The sequence below is a fragment of the Chiloscyllium plagiosum genome, unplaced genomic scaffold (assembly GCF_037043375.1).
Source record: "Chiloscyllium plagiosum isolate Xiang-an unplaced genomic scaffold, Cpla_swu_hap1 HiC_scaffold_8, whole genome shotgun sequence".
NCBI lineage: Eukaryota > Metazoa > Chordata > Chondrichthyes > Orectolobiformes > Hemiscylliidae > Chiloscyllium > Chiloscyllium plagiosum.
The window spans coordinates 93,836,955-93,860,186 of NW_028270146.1; the positions used below are offsets into that span (position 1 = coordinate 93,836,955).

General features: G+C 43.2%; 1 protein-coding gene across 2 annotated transcripts in view; it reads left to right on the plus strand.

Annotated features, from left to right (window-relative positions):
- The first annotated feature begins 4,871 nt into the window (after positions 1-4,871).
- Positions 4,872-23,232, plus strand: part of LOC122553825 (transmembrane protein 151B) — a 55,638-nt gene continuing 37,277 nt past the window's right edge. For both annotated transcript variants that reach the window (XM_043698203.2, XM_087990112.1), the window contains exon 1: positions 4,872-5,135. In XM_043698203.2, coding sequence (XP_043554138.1) covers positions 5,064-5,135 — 72 coding nt within the window. In that variant the 5' untranslated portion in view covers positions 4,872-5,063. The remainder of the gene's footprint in view (positions 5,136-23,232) is intronic.

Genomic DNA, 23,232 nt, shown 5'->3' on the forward strand with positions numbered 1-23,232 from the left:
CTTCACCACTTCAGTCTCTCAAATCCCAATCACACCTTTACTCCTGAACATAGCTTCAATGTGCTCCAGTTCATATTCTTTGCCTCTCCTTTTTTACTCTGAGCTATTTTTCCCTTTTCTCTGTGCTTTCTACACTTGTCTCCTTCTCCTCTGTGCTCTCTTACATTCTCCTTATCCTTTCTTTCCTCACTTCCTTTGCTCTCTGTTCTTTGCTTCTTTCCTCTAAACCCCAGCTCAACCTGTACAGATTTTCTTCACTCCTCTGTGTTCCATATGCCCTCTACTTTGTCTTCTTGTTCTTTCCCCTTCTATCTTCTTTCCCTCTTTTCATTCATTATTTCCCTTTACCCAACCCCCTATCCTTCAGACTTATTCACTCACCCTCTCATTTGTCTACATTTCTTCTTCCTTCCCTCAGACTTCTCCAAACATTCTTTATTCATAAAACTTCAAAAATTACATTAAACAACTGTTCAAAGTTGACATTACATAAAGGGCAAACCAAACACTTTTCTTCTAATACCATATATTACTCATTACATTTACAATTACAGTTGATATTTATAAGATTTATTACATTTCAGACATACAGCCCAGGAGATTTATCCAATTTCGAGTCTCTTAGCATATTATGGCTGAAAGGCTTTAGACAGTGACCTTTCCCCATTTCATCTGTGTGGTGGCTGCTCTAAGTTTGAATGTGTCCCTCAGCACATAGTCCTGGATGTTGGAACCTGCCTGTCTGCAACTCTTGATCAGAGACAATTCTTGCACTGAAAGACCAACAGGTTTGCAGCGGATCAAAGGGGGGCTTTCAATGTATCGATGGTCCTCCATAGCAGTTGTTGTTTCTCTTGATCTGCATCCCTGGGAACAGCCATGAGAACAGAGTTACAGAGCTGCTCAAGGTGAACTTCAATAAGAAATCACCATGCCTTTTGCAAAGGTGAATTCAACAAGTAGGTGGATGAGGATCACTTCCCCACCCTAGCAGGCTCAATGGGAGTCCGCAAAGTGGGTGAAGCACTAGCGTGTAAAAAGGATCGGGTCAATGGTGAGAGACTTTTTTTCAAAATTCATTCATGGATTGTCGGCATCAGTAGCTGAACCATTTATTGCCCATTCCTAGTTGCCCTTGAGAAGGTGGTGATGACCTGCTTTCTTGAACTGCTGCAGTCCATGTGCTGTTGGTAGATCCAGAATGCCCTTAGGGACAGAATTCCAAGATTTTGACCTTGCAACACTGAAAGAACGATGATGTATTTCCAAGTCAGGATGGTGAGTGGCTTGGAAATGAACTCGCAGGTGGTGGTGTTCCTGTGTATCTGCTATCCTTGTCTTTCTAAGTGAAAGTGATTTTGGGTTTGACTAAAGAGCCTTGGGTGAATTTGTGCAGTGCAACTTGCCGATGGTATATATTACTTCTACTGAGCTTTGTTGGTGGATGGAGTGAATGTTTTGTGGATGTGGTGCTAATCAAGTTGGCTGCTTGGATAATGTCAAGTGTCTTGAGTGTTGTTGGAACTGCACACATCCAGGCCAATGGGGAATATTCCATCACAATCCTGATGTCTGCCTTGTAGATGATGGACAGGCTTTGGGGAGTCAGGAGATCACATACTCACAAAATAATTCCTGTCCTCTGACCTGCTCTTGTAGACACTATTTATATGACTAGTTCCGTTTAGTTTGTGGTCAATGGTGACCCCAAGGATATTGAATATGGGGTGTTCAGTAATGGAATGTTATTGAATGTCAAAGGGCCATGACTAGATTCTCTCCTGCTGGATATGGTCATTGCCTGGCACATAAGTAACAAGTAATATTTGTATCCATATCAGCCCAAATGTGGACCTTTTCTATATCTTGTTGCATTTGAACATAGAATCCCTTCAGTATGGAAACAGGTCATTCACCCCAACAAGTCCACACTGACCCTTCAAAGAGTAACTCATCCAGACCCATTCCCCTACCCTATTACTCTACATTTACCCCTGACTAATGCATCTAACCCACACATCCCTGAACATTATGGGCAATTTAGCTTGGACAATTCACCTAACATGGACTATTTCAGTACCTAAGGAGCCACAAAGGGTGCTGAACATTGTGTAATCATTGGCGAACATTCCCATTTCTGACCTTATTTTGGAAGGAAGATGATTGGAGGAACTCCTGCCGAGAATGTTCTGGAGTTGTGATGACTGACCTCCAACAATCACAACCATTGTCCTTGCGCCAGGTATAAATCTAACTGGTGGAGAATCTTTCCCCCGATTGCCATTAATTTCAGTTTTGCTAAAGCTCCTTGATTCCACACACAATCGAATGCTGCCTTGATGTCAAGGGCTGTTACTCTCACTTCACCTCTGGAATTCAGCTCTTTTGCCCATGTTTGAATCAAGACTGTAATGAGGTCAGGCGGTGAGTAGTCCTGGCAGAACCCAAACTGGGCGTCACTGGCAGAACCCAAACTGGGTGTCACTGAGCAGGTTATTGCTGAGCAGGTGCTGCTTGCTAGCACTGCCTCCATCATTTTACTGATGATCAAGAGTACGCAGATGGGTTGGTAATTGACTGGGTTGGATTTGTCCTGCTTTTAGTATACAAGAATACCTGGGCAATTTTCCATGCTATCCGGTAGGTGTGAACAGCTAGGCTAGGGGAGCAACAAGTTCTGGAGCACATATCTTCACTACCATTACTGGAATTTTGACAGGGCCTGTTGCCTTTGGAGTATCCAGTACCTTCAACTGTTTCTTGATATCACATGGAGTGAATCAAATTGGCTAAGGACTGGCAGTTTTGATGCTTGGGACCCCCAAAGGAGGCCGAGATGGATCATACTTTTGGTACTTCTGGCTGAAGATTTGTTCAAACATTTCAGCCTTTCTTTTGCACAGATGTGCTGGGCTCCCCCATCAATGAGGATGGCGATATTTGTGGAGCCTGTTCCTCCAGTGAGTTATTCAATTGTTCACCACCACACAACTGGTGTGACTGACTGCAGAGCTTAGACTTGATCTTTTGGTTGTGGAAATGCTTAGCTCTATCACTGAGAGTCATAGAATCATAGAGATGCAGAGCATGGAAACAGACTCTTCGGTCCAGCTTGTCCCTGCCAACCAGCTATCCTAAATTAATGTAGTCCCATTTGACAGTATTTGGCACATATCCCTCCAAACCCTTCCTATTCATATATCCATTCAGATATCTTTTAAGTGTTGTAATCATACCAGCCTCCACCACTTCCTCTGTCAGCTCATTCCATTCACACACCATCCTCTCCGTGGAAAAGGTGCCCTTAGTTCCCTTTCAAATCTTTCCCCTCTCAACCTAAACCTATGCTCTCTAGTTTTGGACTCCCACCCCTCCCCCCTCCGGGAAAAGACCCTGTTTATTTAAGGGTGGCATGGTGGCTCAGTGGTTAGCACTGCTGCATCACAGCGCCATGGACCCGTGTTCGATTCCAGCCTCAGGAGTGTCTGCGTGGGTTTCCTTTGGGTGCTCTGGTTTCCTCCCACAATCCAAAGATGTACAGGTTAGATGAATTGGCCATGCAAAATTGCCCGTAGTGTTCAGGAATGTGTGGGTTAGGTGCATTAAACAGAGGTAAATGTTCAGTAATAGGGTAGAGGACTGGGTCTGAGTGAGTTACTCTTGGGAGGTCAGTGTGAACTTATTGGGCTGAATGGCCTGTTTCCACACTGTAGGGATTCTATAATTTAACCTATCCATGCCCCTCATGATTTTGCAAACTTCTATAAGGTCATGCCTCATACTCCAACACTCCAGGGTAAATATCACCAGCCTATTCAGCCTCTCCCTTTAGCTCAAACCCTCCAACCCTGGCAACATTCCTGTAAATCTTTTCTGAACCCTTTTATGTTTCACAATATCCTTCCTATAGGATGGAGACCATTATGCTGTTTAGTGCACAAGTAGTACTGTTTGCTAGCATCACAGGATGGAACCTCAGTTTTAGGCATGTTTGGTGCTGCTCCTAGCATACTCTCCTATACTGTTCATTGAGTCTTCTCATCAGCAGTCCCCCTACATCTTGGTTTTCATTGCTACATCCAAAGGTGTTGATCTTCATAAACATTTCCACAAGGGACAGTTGGTACAGCATTCACAGAATCCCTACAGTGTGAATGCAGACCATTCAGACCATCGAGTCCACAAAGACCATCCAAAAAGCATCCCACCCAGACCCAACCCCTACCAAATTCCTGTAACCCTACACTTCCCATGGCTAATCCATCTAATCAACACATCCCTGGACACTAAAGGACCAGTTAGCATGTCCAATCCTAACCTGCATATCTTTAGATTGTAGGAGCACTCGGTGGAAACCCAAGCAGACACGGAGGGAATGTGCAGACGCCACACTGACAATCACCCGAGGCTGGACTCGAACCTGGGGGCCTGGCACCATGAGGTAGCAGTGCTAACCACTGAGCCATCATGCCACCCTTTCCATTCACTTCCTTGTGCCACAGCAACCCAACCTTTGGAATCCTGGAAACAGGTATGACCTCAGTGTGTGGTTACTCTTGGGGGCGAGGGTGGGGCTCCACACATAACTTAATGCAGCCACATACATTGTCGCCCTGTCAGCTACCTTGCATTCCCAATCTTCCTTCCTCTGGGGCTGTGTGTGTGTGTGTGTGTGTGTGTCTGTGCTCCCTCAGTCTCCATCGGTGCGACTCTGACTGAACCGCTTGCAGGTGCTGTGTGTGTGTTTTTAGGAGGAGGAGAGACGGGGAGGGGAGGAGCTGGGCACATCCCAACGCAGTAAGGCTGGAAGGAAGGAGGAAGGAGCCTATGCATGAGAGAGGAGGAGGGTAGACCATGAATACCAAATAGACTTCTAGAGCAGCAGTAACCTTCGAAGGAACCTTGGAGCGTCCTGGGGAATCCCAGTCCACTCTCCCCTTGCAGGCCAGCACCATGCGGCTGAGAGGCGCCTCGGGGCTCCGTGCTGTCAGTGAGGAGGTGGTGGAAGCGGCGGCGGGAGAACCAGCTCTCGCCCGCCAGGGCTGGCTCTGAACCGAGCGCAGATGCAGCCGCAGAGGACTGCAGCTAACGGCAGCCCGGGCCAGGACGATGGATGGGCGGAGGTTCGGGAGGAGGTGAGCCCGGAGCGTGGGGAGTTGTTGTTTGAAGGGTTTGGGGGTGTGGATTGGTGGGTTGGTTGGGGTGTTGCAATACATAGGTTTCATGTTTTTTTTTGAAAGCGTCCAGTTGAAGGTGTGACCCAGCCCAGACAGTGCAGAGAGGAATGAGAGGAATTCTGCACATCATGAGCGCAGGGGTCTGCAGTCTGGCGTTGCAAGCCGGGCTGTTTATTTCTGTTCATGGTGAGGTCGTTTGTCAAGTTTTCACCTTGTGTTTCGGCTGAAGCTCTGGGGAAGAGGGGAGGGACTTCGAATGAGCGAGATATGTGCTTGCAATGGCAAGGGTGATGAGCTGTCCGTCAGCAGACAGAGAGAGAGAGAGGGAAAAAACCCAGATAAAGAGGGAGAGAATGCGAGAGAGAGAGAGAGAGGTGATTGCAGAAACACAGAGTGGTAGGGAAACCTAGATACAGTGACAGGAATCTTGTTAGACTGACCGTGAGGCAGAATGGGGGTACAGACAGTTTCCATGGCACCTGAATTCATGCTTTGGGAGTGGAAGTATCCGAACCGAGAGAGGGAGACAAGCACCTGGGGAATGAGACACAGGTAGATATATATATATGTAGAGAGAGAGAGACGCCAACGCAGCCAAGGAGCAGCGAGGGAAAACAGGTGGGAAAACATTGAGATTCTCAGCGCGGAAGAAGCGATCAGGAAGGAGACGGGGTGGCATAGACATGGCGAAGCAGAGAGAAACAGAGACAGAGCGTTAAGGTGTGTGTTGGGGAAGCAGGGTAGAGAAAGAGTAACCTGGCCGTTTTCCTATCAGCCAGACTCCAGCAACCCCGCCCCTCGTTTTTGCCTCAGTTCCACGGTTTGGGGACTGCCCGGATTTGGGACTGTCAAAGGGCTGACGGTCGCTCACTTCACCGACAGCACCAGAGGAAGCTGTTGTGGAAGGGATCCTGGTTAAAAATCCCTCATTGCCACTCAGAGCGTTGTGGGGCACCATCCCCAGGTGTTATTGGTGACTTCTGTCTGTGTCTGTGTGAGAGATAGAGAGAGAGACGAACCTAGCGCACTCAGTTGACTGTGTGTCCTCACACTGCAGTGTTCTCGCTGCAGTTTAATGCAGGGTCTCTGGTGAGAACTAGTGAAGCGTTTAAGAGCCTGGATCTGCTGTCTGGCACCACCAGATGCTTCCATTTTAGCGCACCTCGAATCGATTAACCCTCCCGTCAAGCGGATGTGCCTGGAATTTAATTCCTGGAGGGGAAAAGCTACACCATCAGGAGATGTCCCTTGGTGATGAGAGTGTAGTTTATTGCAAGATGTCTACTGATTATACCCAGTCTATCTGGGTCTGTGTAATGACATTACAGGATGGGTCACTAGACCCGAAGCGTTAACTCTGATTTCTCTCCACAGATGCTGCCAGACCTGTTGAGCTTTTCCAGCAAGGTCTGTTTTAGTTTCTCATACACAGTCTATCTGGGACTGTGTACTGACATTATATCCAGAGCAATTTATGGTTTTGTTAAGAGGACATCATATGTGATCAACTCTATTGAATTTTTTGAAGACATAATCAGGTGTCAGATACAGGTAATGTATTTGATGTAGTCTAGTTGTACTTCAAGGCCTTTGTTAAGTTCCTGTTAGGAGACTGATAGCCAGGTAAGAGGCCACAGGATCTAAGGAAATTTGTCAAATTGGATCCAGATTTGGTTGAGTGGGCAGGAAGCAGAGAATGGGGGTCAAGGATGGTTTTTGTGACTGGAATCCTGCATCTAGTTGGGTCCCACAGTTATCAGTATTGGGGCCCTTGCTGTTTGAAGCATATATAAATGGCTTAAAACTGAATCTATGAGAGCTGATCTGTAAGTTAGTGGATGCTACGGAAATTAGTGGGATGGTAAATAGTGAGGAGGATAGCCTTAAATTACAGGAGGATAAGATGGGCTGGCCAGGCTCATCAGTAGCAAATAGAATTCAATCTGGATAAGTGTGAAGTGGTGCACTTGGGCATCATAAACAAGACAATATATGATGAATGGTAAGACCAAGAATCAGAGGGACCTTGCTGCACATGTCCACCAGTCCCTTAAGGTATCAGGACAGATGGATAAAATTGTTAAGAAGGCATGTTTGCTTTCATTAGCCGGGGCAGAGAGATTAAGAGCAGGGAGGTTATGCTGGAACTGTATAAAACATTAGTTGGGCCACAGCTAGACTATTGTGTGCAGGAGGGATGTGATTGCACTGGAGAGGTATGAAGGAGATTTACCAGACCTTGCCTGCGCTGGAGAATTTTAGTTGTGAAGAGAGGTTGGAGTGTCTGAAGTTGTTATCCTCAGAGTAGGGGAGACTGAGGGGAGATATGATTGAGATGTATGAAGTTATGAGGGGCATAGACAGGATAGATGGGAATAAACTTCCACCCCTGGTGGAGGGATCAATGATCGGGGTATAGACTTAAGATAAGGGGCAGGAAGGTTAGAGGGGATGTCAGAAAGAATCTCTTTTTTCACTCAGAGGGTGGTGGGAATCCAGAACTCACTGCCTATAAGTATGGTAGAGGTAGGCACCCTAATAGCATTTGAGAAGTATTTAGATGTACATTTGCAAGACCAAGACATACAAGGCTATGGGTCAAGTGCTAGAAAATGAAGATAGAATAGTTCAATGTTCCAGATATTTTACCTTGGTGTAAGTTTCATTAGTTGTCGTGTGATTTGAAACCATTGTTCCCAGAGAATTATTCTGAACTTAATATCTTCACTGTGCCATCACCTCCCTGATTCCTTCATTGTTTATTTAATGCCTTTATTTAGAAACCCACACAGTCCCACAGCCTGATCAACTTGCCCTGTCACTTTCAAGGATTTGTCTTCGTTCTTGCTGCAAAACAGTACTAATCAGTGATTAATCACTTCTGCACACTGTTTCTCACTATTAATAATTTCACACGTAACAGCATTAAATTGAACCTGGCATATGCCTGCTCATTCTATCAGTCTTTCTCTGCCATCCTTGGATCTCCTACTTTCCTGCTTTCTAGTTACTATATGGTTAAGTTTTATATTGTCCACAAATGTTACAATTGTATTTCCTGTGCCCAAGTTCAGGATCCATTTATTAAAAAGAAACAATGATTATATTATCCACCCCAATGAGAGTTGATTGCATGCTCCTATCCAGTCAGAAAAATATCCATCCATCAATCTTGTCTGCCTCTTAGTCAGTTAGATATGCAACTGATACTGTCCATTCAGTCCCATGTGATTTACAAATAAATCAATTATGTGGTATTTTATCAAATGCCTTCAGAAGTCTATATTTGCCAACATCTCTTGCACTATCTTCATTAGCCCTTACAATTATTTAATAGGAAATTGTATTCACTATCTGGGATTGCACTCATTATATGGATTCTACATGGTATCTGGAAATGTATCTGATACCTGCTCAATGTCTGGAATTCTTCCCAATACTGTTATCTGGAATTTCACTCACTTTCTGGAATTTTGCCTCTTTCTTGTTCTATTGGAACACGTGTTGCCTATTTCATGTTGACCTATACTGCATTGCAGCCTTGTAGCTCTGAATTATGAAGTGGTACAGAGAGAAGGAAGCCATTTGGTCCATCATGCATGAGTCATTTCTCTTGTATAACTCTTCTGTTCAATTCTTTATAAATTAGCAATTTGTTCTCTTCGCCTATTTGTCCAATTTCCTTTCAAAAATTATTATTGAATCTACTGCCAACAAGCTTTCAGGCAATGCAATATTTTCTCACATTGCAACTGTCACTTCAGCTCTGTGCCCTCTAGTTGACAACCTTCCTTCCATTCTTAACATTTTCTCCTTATTTACTTCACCAAAACTATCCATGATATGAACATCTCTGTATCAAACTTCTGTGCTCTGGGGAAAACAGCCCAATTTCTCTATATAAGTGAAGTCCTCATGCCTGACACCATTCTAGCAAATCTCTTCTCCACTTTTCCCAAAACCTTGATGACCTTTCAAAAGTATGGTGCCAGAATTGGGTACAATACTCCAACCTAAGCAGCATCTATAAAGGTTTGCATTGCTTTCTGGTTTGTGGATTCTCTCCCTCTATTAATAAAACCAATAATCCCAAATGCCTTTTAGGCAACCCTCTCAACTTGCCCTGTCATCTTCATGGATTTGTGTGGATACAGCCCCAGGTCCCTGTTTTGTTGCACTTTTTTAAAAATTGCCCCCATTTAGTTTGTATTGCCTTTCCTTATTCTTTCTACCAAAATCTATCACTTCATATTTCTGAATTAATCATAAAATCTCTATAGTGTAGAGATTCGGCTCATCAAGTCCACATTGACCCTTCAAACAGCATCCCACCTCCTAACTGAACATTTGCCATGGCTAATCCACCTAACCTATACGTCCCTGGACACTATGGGCAATTTAGTATGGCCAATCCACCTAACCTGCAAATCTTTGGACTGTGGGAGGAAACTCATGCAGACACAGAGAGAATGTGAAAACTCCTCACAGACAATCCCATGAGACTTGAATCGAACCGGGTCCCTGATACTAATGAGGCAGTAGTGCTAATCACTGAATCACTCTGCCATCCTTAAAAATTTCATGTGCCATGTGCTGCCCAATTCATGAGTCCGTTTATGACCTTATACAGTCTCCCAAATCTTTAGCACATTTTTCAGTTTATTTTCAGCCCCAGACTTGAAAATCATGTCCTGTATACTCCAGTCCAGTTTTTTAACGTGGTATATCAAAAAGAGCAATGATCTGACACCAAGCACTGCAAACCTCCCTGCAGTATAAAGACTAACGGCATTACTCTCTAATTTCTGTCCCTCAACCAATTTTATGTTCGTATGTCTATTGTTTCTTTAGTCCCATGTGTTTTAATTTTCTAATACATCAATGTTCTGGTATTTTGACAAATGCCTTTGAAACTCTAAGTGCATATTATCAGCTGTATGACCCTCATCAGCTTTCTTCCATGATTTCATTGAAAAATTCAATCAATAGTCATGCACCATTTAACTTAAATCTATGCTGACATTCATTTATTAGCCTTTTTTTTTCAATTCCTAATTAATTTTGTGCCATATTATTGTAACAAAACATTTCCCCACCACCAGCATCTAAACTAACTTGCAATTGCTGCTCTCTCTTCCTTTTTTTTAAACAGGACTCTAATGTTTGCAGTCTTGCCATCTTTTCGAACCATTCCAGTAGCTGAAGAGGACTGTAAGATGGCAGTCAGTACCTCCTCAACTGCTATCCTTGCTTTCCCTTAGTAACCTACAATGCATTTCCTTCAGCCTGAGTGACTTTTCTACTTTGAGATGGTCTTTTAGCTACCTCCTTTTTCATTCTATGTTTATCCCATTCAGTCTTCCTACTAGCAACTCCTTTGATGTGAATTGGCAATATTCGTTCATCTAGTGAATTGAAATTTAATATACTCACTTATTACCTTAGCCCTGCCTCGGCAAGAATATCGAAGTTTGCTTCCTAATCAATGACTCCTTTATTTGGTCCATTATGCAGAGTGATGTCAAGTGTGCAGGTTCGATTCCTGCTCTGGCTGAGGCTACTGTGAAGGCTCCTGTTTCTCAACCTCTCCCCTTTCCTGAGGAGTGGTGACCCTCTGGTTAAACCACCACCAGTTGTCTCTCTCACTGATGAGACAGCAGCCTTGTGATTCTCAGGAGTGTGGTGACCTTACTTACTTTATATGTTTATAAAGCACTTTTGATTTTCTTTAATGGTGGCCAGCCCTTTACTCTCTCAGACATTCTTTGCCTTTCTGCATTCTGTGTTTATCTCATGTTAATTTCTAATTTTTGTCATCCAAAGAATTCTAGCTTTGGACAGCATCCCTTCCGTCCATGTGTGAATATTCATTAGACATGTCATCTCTTTTTTTAGATGGTTTCCCATTGTTCATTTACTGCTCTTCCTGCCAATTTTTGATTCCAGTGGATCTGTGGCAGATCCTTTCACAGTTCATTGAAGATAGCTTTCCTTCAATGAAGCACTTTCATGCTTCACTGAACCCTGTCCTTTCCAATAACAATTCTAAACCTGATGGATATGATCTCTGTTTCCCAAACGCTTTCCCATTGAAAGATGTTTCACTCGACCTAGTTTGTTCCTCAGAACCAGATACAGTCCTGCTTTCTTGCACGAGGTTAGAAACACAATGATCAACAATGCTATCTTGCAAAAGTCACACAATTATTACAGGAGAGAAGGTCAACCCATTTTGTTTGCACTGGCTCTCCAAAGGAGCATCTCATTTCATGCCATTGTCCTGCTTCTTCCCTATAACATTTCATTTCATTTGTTTTCAGAAAATAAGGCAATTCCCCTTTGAAAGTCTCAACTAAACTTGGCTCCACCATTCATGAATCGTGACATTAACCATTCGCTCTGCGTAAAAGCTTTTTCCCACATCACTTTTGCTTCCTTTGCCAAGTACCTCAAATCAGTGTCCACTTATTCTCAATCCATTCACAAGTAGGAACAGTTTGTCCTCATCTAGCCTGTCCAGACCCTTCATGATTCTACGTGTCACTCCCAAATCTCCTTTCAGCCTTCTACAAGGAAAACACTCCCATCTTCTCCAATCTACATAACATCAGGTAATGCATAACATTTCAGAGTTTTCACCTTATTTTCGTCCTCATGCTCCCAGTTTGTCTTGAAAGTCCCGTATCCCCACTTTTTTATAACACTTTGTGTAATTTGATTGAATATATACTGGTCTATCTCCTCACCATTATCCAGTTGCCTATAGGATGCATCCAGTGATTGGTATCTTCTCAATTGTCTCTTAATTCTCACCACTTGGATTCTTCACGCATATATCATTCTTCTCTAATGTTCTAATCATTTATTTGATCAGTACTACCACCTTTTTTATTCTCTATCTTGCATTTCTCTTCCAGATCTCTGTGCACTATATTTTCACTCAACCTGGGAGCCATATTACTGTCATGTTTGCCCAAACACATTCCCACAACCTTGGGTAATCTTCCCAGGAAGACACTGCTTCCAGCTACCATTCACCTAAAAAGATTGTTCCTGCCTCAAAACTAATCTTAATGTCAAAGGAGATAAGCTGAAGAGGTTCAGAAGAGATTATCGGAATGTTGCCGAATAAGGAAGGTTTGAGATATAAAGAAAGGCTGGATAGGTTGGGACTTTTTTCACTGGAGCATAGATAATTGAGGTGACCTTATAGAGGTTTATAAAATCTGGCGAGATATAGATAGGGTTAATGGCAGGTGTCTTTTCTCAAGGAATGGGGATATCAAAACCAGAAGGCACATTTTTAAGATGCGAGGAGAGAGATTTAAAAAAGACATGAGGGGCACATTTTTTACATAGAGGGTGGTTCGTGTGTGTAATGAACTTCTTGAGGAAGTGGTGGATGTGGGTACAATTATATGGTTTAAAAGACATTTGCATAAATACATGAATAGAAAAGATTTGGAGGGATACTAGCCAGGAACAGGTAGGTGGGACTAGTTAGTTTTGGATTATTTTCAACATGGATTGGTTGGACTGATGGATCTGCTTCCATGCTGTATGACTCAATGCCCTCACTTTCCTTGCTACCATTTCTCCAGTGAGTGTTAACATCTTTTATCCTAGCATTTCTGATTTCACCAATTTATGACACTAGGAATAATCCAGAGATGATCACCTTGAAGCCAACCGCTATAACACTCCCTTGAACTCCTGACTCCTTCCTGTAGGATTTCAAACTACTTCTTCCCATGTCAAAGGATCCAACATAAACCATGATTTATGGCTATTGGTCTTCATGCAACAGACTGTCCTGTAATTGATGAATAACACTCTTTATCCTGACACCATGGAGGTGACACCTCTACCAAGACTACAAGGATGACAATACCCTGGGGAAATGCAATTTCAAGCACTGTGAAGCAAGTCATTACAATGGAGAGAGAGAAATTACACTGACTGTTTTTCTCTCAAATCACTGTTTTCCTGCACTCCCCACTATTTGGCCACATTCACTCCTCCATTTATTGTCTGGCCTATCTGCTCATGTTTGCCTATTCACTCCACTTTGCCAGTTTGCCTGTACCCATTCCTTCTGTCTTTGCCTGTTCCTTTTATCTGCTTGTGCCTGCTCCTCCATTTGTCTGTGCCCAGACTGCCTGTTTCTCTACACCCCTTATAGTACCCTCTCCCACTATTGCCCAATCCCTGTTTCAATGTACCTTCATTTACCTGCACCCACACCTCCATTTCCTTAACCCACATTCCCCGTTTACCTGCACCAGCTCCCCCATTTGCCCACTATCTCCCCACAATTTGCATGTTATAATCCTCTTATTTTTAAATTTATTCAAGAGATGTGAGAATCGCTGGCTGGACCAGCATTTATTGCCAATCCTCAATTTGCTTTGAGAATGTGGTGGTGAGTTGCCTTCTTGAACCTCTGCAGACTATGCATTATGGGTTGACCCACAATGCCCTTATGAAGGGAATTTCAGGAGTTTGACTTAGTAAAAGTGAAGGAATTGCAATATATTTCAAGTCAGATAGTGAGTGGCTTGGAGGGGAACTTGCAGGTGGTGATGTTACCATATATCTGACGTTCTTGTCCTTCTAGATGCAAGTGGGCGTGGGTTTGGAAGGTGTCATTGGAGGGACCTTCGTGAATTTCTGCAATGCCTCTTGTAGAAAGCACATACTGCTACTACTGAGTGTCAGTAGTGGAGGGAGTGAATGTCTGTGTATGTGGTGCCTATCAAGCAGGCTGCATTGTCCTGGATGGTGTCAAACTGCTTGAGTGTTTTTGGAGCTGTGCTTATCCAGTTAAGTGGGATGTTTCCATCACACTCCTGATCTGTGCTTCATAGATGGTGGACAGGCAGTGTGGAGTCAGAAGGTGAATTAATCTCTGCAGGATTCCTATCTTCTGACATGCTGTTGTAGCAACAGTATTTATATCGTGAGTCCAATTTACCTTCTGGTCAATGTTAAAAACGCTGCACCCTACCATATGTTGATAGTAGGGCACCTCAAAATGATGGTAACACTATTGAATGGAAAGGGGCAGTGACTAGTTTATCTCTTATTGGAGATGGTCATTACCTGGCATTTCTGTGGCACAAATGTAGGTTGACATAAGTAGATTGGTGGGGTGGTAATTGCTCAGGTTGGATTTGTCCTTTTTTTAAAATTTCCAGAACATACCTGAGGAATTTTCTACATTGTTGAGTTGATGCCAGACTTGCAGCTGTACTAGAATGGCTGTTTACGTCCAATGGCAATTTATGTCCGCTTCAAATCCGATAAGCCAAAAAATGGGTTGAAGGATCTCTCTAGCATCAGTTTTTAATCTACTGTCTCCAGTTTCCACCTTACGCAATTTTGCTTTCCATAGCTGTCCCCATGCTGTCTCAATTTGAGAAGCTGCTGAGCATGCTCTCTTTCCTGCTCAACGTGATGAAGAAATGCCCACTGTCTGTATCACTGTTTCAGAAGCATGGAGTCCTCCTTTCTCTTATTCTTTTTGGTCACTGACTCTGGGTCCTCCCCTCTCCTGCACTATTAGATGCCAGTGACCAAACTATTACAAATTACTTCATTTTATTTTTCTTATCCTGTTTTAAAAACCCAACAATATAAACAGCTTCCATTAACACTCTCAGAGGCCTCCACTCATCTGCTCACTGAAACATACTGATTTAAAATCATGGTTCTGAAAAGACTGATTATTAAACCACTTCACAAAAAAATGACCAACACCCATACGTCAAGAGTCTGAAATCTAAAATCCAGAAAATGTTATGTGCAAGTCACACAACTTTCATCACAATTCTAAATTAAATAACCCACAACATTCTAAACTAAAGTTAACCCACCCTATCTCCCAGTGTGAATGGACACTTTAAAACATTTCAGCACATTAATCTGAATCACCATTCACATCCTTGGATGAAACTATCACTGCAATCCATCCATTCGTTGTTGAGATGTGTTGTTTACAGCCAGAGTAAAAACATGACCTAATTAATGGGACTAGAATTTTATTTCAGATTTAATTATTAATTGTGTTTCAATTCCCTGAACAGCACTGATGATATTTGAACTCTTATCACTGGAGCATTAGTCTAGGTCTCTGGATTATTAGTCCAGTAACATTGCCACTGCAATATCTTCTCCCTCTGTACCTATTTCATATTTGTCTTTACCTACTCAATAAGAACATAAGAAGGAGGAGTAGGAATAGGCCATCAGATGAATCAGTTGTTATGTTTGGATTTTCAGAAATCTTTTGAAAAAGGTCCCACTCAGTAGGTCAGTGGGATATACAAGATAGGAAATTACATGTAGATTGAGGATTATTTAACAGGTAAAAAAAAGAGGCCAGGAACAAATGGGTCATTCTTGGGTTAGCTGCCTGGGACCAGTGGTGAACCAGATGCCGTGAAGGCAGTTCACCAAGTTGATCTTGGATATGGAGGGATTTTCTTATGAGAGGTTGAGTAGATTAATCTTGTACTCAATGGAGTTTAGAAGAATGGGAGGTAAATTTATTTAGATCAATTATCTCAGCTCCAGGACATCTCTGCAGGATCATCTTTAGGGGATATCCTATGCCAAATGATATTCAATAAGGTCAGAAGTATGGATATTTGCTGATGATTACACAATGTTCAGCGCCATTTGTTAGCCCTCAGATATTGAAACAATTCATGTTCAAATGCAACAAGACTTGGACAAGATTGAGGTTTGGTCTGACAACTGGCAAGTTAATTTTCACCACACAGTGCAAGGCAATGACCATCTTAAATAAGAGAAGAGTCCAATCATCACTCCTTGGTATTTGATGGCATCATTATCACCTGAATCCCCAACTGTCAATATCCTGGAGGTTACTATTGATCAGAAGCTGAACTAGCTATCCATATAAATAAAGTGCTAAAAAAGCAGTTCAGAGACTAGGAATCATTCAGTGAGTAACTTCCCTTTTGACTCTCCAAAGCTTGCCCATTATGTACAAGGCTAAGTCAGGTGTGTGATGGAAGACCACTTAACTGGCACCACCTCCACAAAAACTGAGGCCTTCGACCAGTGATGATAGTAGCAACAGTGAGCACTACCGAGAAGATGTGCTGCAGAAATTCACCAAGGCTCTTCAGGCAGCTCTTTCCAAACGCATGATCACTACCATCTAGAAGGACAACAGCAGCATGTCCACTGGAATATAACCAACTCCAATTTACCGTCTAAGCTACTTACCATCCTAACTTGGAATTATATCAGTGTTCTTTCAGTGTTGCTGGGTCACAATCGTGAAACTCACTCTCCAACACATTGTAGCTCTATGTAGACCAAATGGTTCAAGAAGGCAGGCTCATCACCACCACCTTAAGGTCAATTAAGGATGGACAATAAATGCTGCCCCAGGCAGCAATGCCCGCTTTCCATGAAGGAATGAACCAGACAGACAAAGGCAGTGAAACCTATGCTGCTGTCTGACACAGCAGTGAATCTGCACAGTTACTGCCTTTGCTGTTTGAGTTCAAGTATCGCTGGACATTAGACTGCATCTAAAAAAAATGAACAAACAGCGAAATTCACAGCTGACCTTGGAAGAACCTATTTGGGAGAGCTCACAGCACAGGAACAGATAAGTGCATAGTTTTTAAGTGTATCCTTGCTGTAAATCTACAATAGTGAGTAGAGTGGGTTCTTTCATGATTATATGTTTTATTGACATCTGTTTCTTGATTAAATTTTAAAAATATATAGCATAAGTATTAAGTTAGCCTGGAGCAGTGTTTTTTAGAGCAATAAGATGGTGCTATTTTCTGCATCTATAGATTGTGAAGGAGCAAAGATGGCCTTTAGTAGAGTGATGTGCTCTTCCTGTCAGATGTGGGAGTTTAGGGAGACTTTCCACATTACTGATTATTTTGTCTGCAACAAATGTGAATGTGAATCCTATTAGATTGCATGGATTAGAGCAGCAGTTAGAGGCAATGAGGAATTTACAGGAACCAATGGGTGTGATGGATGGCAGTTATAGGAAGTGTGATAAATTGCAGATACAGTCAGGTAGATGGGTTAACATCGAAACATAGGAAAGAGAGGCAGGTAGAGCAGGAGTCTTCTGTGGCTATCCCCATCTCAAACAAGTATACTGTTTTGGAAAAAGTAAGGGGTGATGGACTCTCAGGGGAATGTAGCATGAACAGACAAGTTTCTGGCATCAAGACAGGCTCTAAATAATGAGGGGTATGTCGGGTTCCAAGCGATCAATTGTGCTAGGGGACTCTCTAGTCAGAGGCACAGACAGACATTTCTGCGGCCGGGAAAGAGAAATCAGAATGGTGTGTTGCCTCCCGGGTGCCAGGATCACGGATATTTCTGAGAGGATGCAGAATGTTCTCAAAGGGGAGAGGGACCAGCAAGAGGTCATTGTACACATTGGAACTAACAACATAGGAAGGGAAAAGGATGAGATTCTGAAGGGAGAATATAGAAATTTAGGCAGGAATTTAAAAAGGAGGTCCTCGAGGGTAGCAATATCTGGATTACTCCTGGTGCTATGAGCTAGTGAGGGTAGGAATAGGAGGATAGAGCAGATGAATGCGTGGCTGAGGAGCTGGTGCAGGGGAGATGGGTTCACATTTTTGGATCATTGGAATTTCTTCTAGGGTAGAAGTGACCTGTACAAGAAGGATGGATTGCACCTGAGTTGGAAGAGGACTAATATACTGGCAGAGAGATTTGCTAGAGCTGCTCAGGAGGATTTAAACTAGTAAGGTTGGGGGGGTGGGACCCAGGGAAATAGTGAGGAAAGAGATCGATCTGTTGGGAAAAGGAGCAAGTCAAACAGTCAGGGCAGGCAGGAACAAAGTATAGAACAATGTAGGACTGATAAATTAAACTGCATTTACTTCGTGCAAGAGGCCTAACAGGGAAGGCAAATGAACTCAGGGCATGGTTAGGAACATGGGACTGGGGTATCATAGCAATTACAGAAACATGGCTCACAAATGGTCAGCTTAATATTCCAGGATACAAATGCTATAGGAACAATAGAAAGGGGGCGGGGGGGGGGGCAAGAGAGGAGGAGGAGTGGTGTTTTTGATAAGGGATAGCATTATGGCTTGGCTGTACTGAGGGTGGATATTCCTGGGAATACATCCAGGGACGTTATTTGGGTGAAACTGAGAAATAAGAATGGGATGATCACCTTATTTGGATTGTATTATAAACCCATCAATAGTCAGCAGGAAATTAAAAAACAAATTTGTAAGGAGATTTTAGTTATTTGTAAGAATAACTGAGGTGGTTATGATGGGGGATTTTGACTTTCCAAACATTGACTGGACTGCCATAGTGTTAAGGGTTCAGATGGAGAGGAATTTGTTAACTGTGTACAAGGAAATTTTCTGATTCAGTATGTGGATGTACTTCCTAGAGAAGATGCAAAACTTGGCCTACTGTTGGGCGGCACAGTGGCTAGCACTGCTGCCTCACAGCGCCAGAGACCCAGGTTCAATTCCCGCCTCAGGCAACTGTCTGTATGGAGTTTGCACATTCTCCCTGTGTCTGCTTGGGTTTCCTCCGGGTGTTCCAGTTTCCTCACACAGTCCAAAAAAAATGTGCAGGTTAGGTGAACTGGCCATGCTAAATTGCTCATAGTGTTAGGTGTGGGGGAATGGGTCTAGGTGGGTTGCTCTTCGGAGGGTTGGTGTGGATTTGTTGGGCCAAAGGGCCTGTTCCACACTGTAAGTCATCTAATCTAAAAAATAAGGCAGGGCAGGTGACTGAGGTGTCAATGGGGGAGCATTTTAGGGCCAGCGACCATAATTCTATTAGTTTTAAAATAGTGATGGAAAAGGATAGATCAAATCTAAAAGTTTAAGTTCGAAATTGGAAGAGGGAAAAGGATGAGATTCTGAAGGGAGAATATAGAAATTTAGGCAGGAATTTTAAAAGGAGGTCCTCGAGGGTAGCAATATCTGGATTACTCCTGTTGTACTATGCAAAACTCAAAAGCTGATTGGGGGCAGATTTCACAGGTGAAGGACAGCTGGAAAATGGGAAACCTTAAAAAATGGGATTATGAGAGACCACAGTATATTCCTGTTAGGGTGAAAGGCAAGGCTGGTAGGTGTGAGGAATGCTGGATGACGAGAGAAATTGAGATTTTGGCTAAGAAAAAGAAAGAAGCATATGTCTGGTATAGACAGAATAGATTGAGTGAATCCTTAGAAGGGTATAAAAGCAGTAGAAATATAGTTAAGAGGGAAATCAGGAGGGCAAAAAGTGAACATGATATGGCTTTGGCAAATAGGGTTAAAAAGAATTCAAAGAGATTATATAAATACATTAAGGACAAAAGGGTAACGAAGGAGAAAATAGGGCCCCTAAAGAACAGAGCTGAAAATGTGTTGCTGGAAAAGCGCAGCAGGTCAGGCAGCATCCAAGGAACAGGAGAATCGACGTTTCGGGCATAAGCCCTTCTTCATTCATTCCTGAAGAAGGGCTTATGCCTGAAACATCGATTCTCCTGCTCCTTGGATGCTGCCTGACCTGCTGCGCTTTTCCAGCAACACATTTTCACCCCTAAAGATCAACAAGACAGCCTATGTGTGGAACCGCAGGAAATAGGGGAGATACTAAACAAGACTTTTGCATCAGTGTTTACTGTGGAGAAGGACATGAAAGATATAGAATGTGGGGAAATAGATAGTGACATCTTGAAAAATGTCCATATTATAGAGGAGAGGGTGCTGAATGTCTTGAAACACATAAAAGTGGATAAATCCACTGATCAGGTGTACCCTGGAACTCTGTGGGAAGGTAGGGAAGTGATTGCTGGGCCCATTGCTGAGATATTTGTATCATCGATAATCACAGGTGAGGTGCCAGAAGACTGGAGGTTGACTAACGTGGTACCACTATTTAAGAAAGATGGTAAGGAAAAGCCAGGGAACTATAGACCAGTGAACCTGACATTGGTGGTGAGTAAGTTTTGTTTTGAATCCCTACAGTGTGGAAATAGGCCCTTTGGCCCAAGAAATCCACATCGACCCTCCCAAGAACAACCCACTCAGACCCAGTCCCCTACCCTATTATCCTACATTTACCCCTGACTAATGCACCTAACCTACACATTCCTGAAAACTATGGGCAATTTAGCAAGGCCAATCCGCCTAACCTGCACATCTTTGGACTGTGGGAGGAAACTGAAGCATGTGGATGAAACCCACGCAGACATGGGGAGAATGTGCAAACTCTACCCAGACAGTCGCCTGAGGCTGGAATCAAACCTTGGTCCCTAGCACCGTGAGGCAGCAGTGCTAATCACTGAGCCACTGTGCCACCCAAGTTATTGGAGGGAATCCTGAGGGACAGGATTTACATGTATTTGGAAAAGCAAGGACTGATTAGGGATAGTCAACATGGCTTTGTGCGTGGGAAATCATGTCTCACGAACTATTTGAGTTTTTTTGAAGAGATATTGAAGGGTATTGATGAGGGCAGAGTGGTGGATGTTATCCATATGGACTTAAGTAAGGCATTCGACAAGGTTCCTCGTGATACTGTGGTTAGCAAGGTTAGATCTCATGGAATACAGGGAGAACTGTCCATTTGGATACAAAACTGGGTTGAAGGTAGAAGACTGAGGGTGGTGGTGGATGGTTTGTCTTTCAGACTGGAGGTCTGTGACCAGTGGTGTGTCACAAGGATCAGTGCTGAATCAATTTGGATGTGAACATATGAAGTATAGTTAGCAAGTTTACAGATACCACCAAAATTGGAGGTGCAGTGGACAGCAAAAAAGGTTACCTGAGAGTACAACAGGATCTTGATCAGATGGACCAATAGGCTGAGAAGTGGCAGGTAGAGTTTAATTTAGATAAATGTGAGTGCTGCATTTTGGGAAAGCAAACAGAGCAGGACTTGTGGTAAGGTCCAGGGGAGTGTTGCTGAACAAAGAGACCTTGGAGTGCAGGTTCATAGTTTCTTGAAAGTAGCGTCACAGATAGATAGGATAGTGATGAAGGCATTTGTATGCTTTCCTTTATTAGTCAGAGCATTGATATAGGAATTGGGAGGTCATGTTGCAGCTGTACAGGACATTGGTTAGGCCACTTTTGGAATATTGTGTACAATTCTGGTCTCACTCCTATCAGAAGGATGTTGTGAAACTTGAAAGGGTTCAGAAAAGATTTCCAAGGATGTTGCCAGGGTTGAAGAATTTGAACTATAGGTAGAGGCTGAATAGGCTGGGCCTGTTTGCCCTGAAGTGTCGGAGGCTGAGAGGTGACCTTTATAGAGGTTTATAAAATCATGAGGGACATCGATAAATAGACAAGGTATTTTCTCTGAGGTGGGGCAGTCCAGAACTAGAGGGTTTAGGGTGAGAGGGGAAACATATAAGAGGGACCTAAGGGGCAAATTTTTCATGCAGAGGATGGTGCGTGTATGGAATAAGCTGCCAGAGGAAGTGGTGGAGGCTGGTACAATTACAGCATTTAAAAGGCATCTGAATGAATATATGAATAGGAAGGGCTTAGAGGAATACTGGCCAAGTGCTGACAAATTGGACTACATTAGGTTAGGATATCTGTTCGGCATGGATGAGTTGGACCAAAGGGTCTGTTTCCATGCTGTATATAGAGACAACCTATGCCAGAACCATGTCCCCTTGTTTGTTTCGCCATACGTGTTCTATGCTGTCCGTGATCGATGCTCCTCTGTATGTGGTGCAAATTTCCCTCCTTATCTGCACTCCAATCCTCTTGACCTGTTCCATTATCTCCAGTATCCTGTCCCATGTTCATATCTACCTACTGCAGGAGCTGCACCAATCATACCTCAAAATGGAGTGGCAACTGAAGAATCTACAACACGAGAAGTGTGATCAACGGTAGAAGCAACATGCTGTAGACACAGTTAATCCATCCCAGCAACCAGCAACACAGATACCAGTCTTCAGCCAAGTCATTCATTCTATCAGTATTTTAACAAATGGCTGCATGCAGCAAAGGCCACAGGGACCTGATAACAGCCCAACTGAAGATTTACTCCAAGAGTGGCCATACTACTTGTTGAGCTGTTCTAGTGCATCTGCACTGGCATTAACCCAATCAAAATGTGAAATATCACCTTGAAATATCCCCTCCGCATAGAACAGAATTTGGCCAATTCCCAAGCCATTTATCTATTTCAGCAATGCCATCAAATGCATTAACTTAGCAATGATCCACTCACTGGTGCACAGTATGGGTTCTGTAGGATTTGTTCCTAACCCAAAGATGGACAAAGGAGGTGAGTTCCACAGGCAACACTGGGCAGGGTGTGGTATCCAGCATCCTGAGCAAAACTGGTGAATGGGGGGGGGGGGGGGGTCCCTCCACTGATTGCAGTCATACCAATCACACAGAAAGGTAGTTGTAGTTGATGGAGACCAGTCGTCTCAAGCCAGGACACTGCTGTAGGGGTTTCTTAGAGTAGTATTGAAAACTAAAATTGCTTCAGCAGCTTCCTCATTGATCTCCATTGTAAGGATCAAAGATATTCACTGATGATTCTAGTCCAACTCCTGAGATAGAGTCATACAGCATGGAAACAGACACTTTGTTCCAACTCATCCATGCTGACCAAAATCCCAATCTGACCTAGTCCCATTTGCCACCATTTGGTCGATATCCCTCAAAACTCTTCTTATTCATGTACCCTTCCAGATAACTTTAAATGTTGCATTTGTACCCGCCTCCACCACTTCCTCTGGCAGCTCATTCCATACATGCACCACCCTCTGTGTGAAAAAGTTACCCCTCAGGTCCTTTTTATGCACCACCCTCTGTGTGAAAAAGTTACCCCTCAGGACCCTTCTCATCTTAAACCTATGCACTAGTTTTTTCCCCACACTAGGAAAAAGATCTTGGCTATTCACCCTATCCATGTCCCTCATGATTTTATAAATGTCTATAAGGTTACCCCTCAGTCTCTTACACTCCAGGAAAAAGGCCTCAGCCTATTTAGCACTCCCTATAACTCAAACTCTCCACTC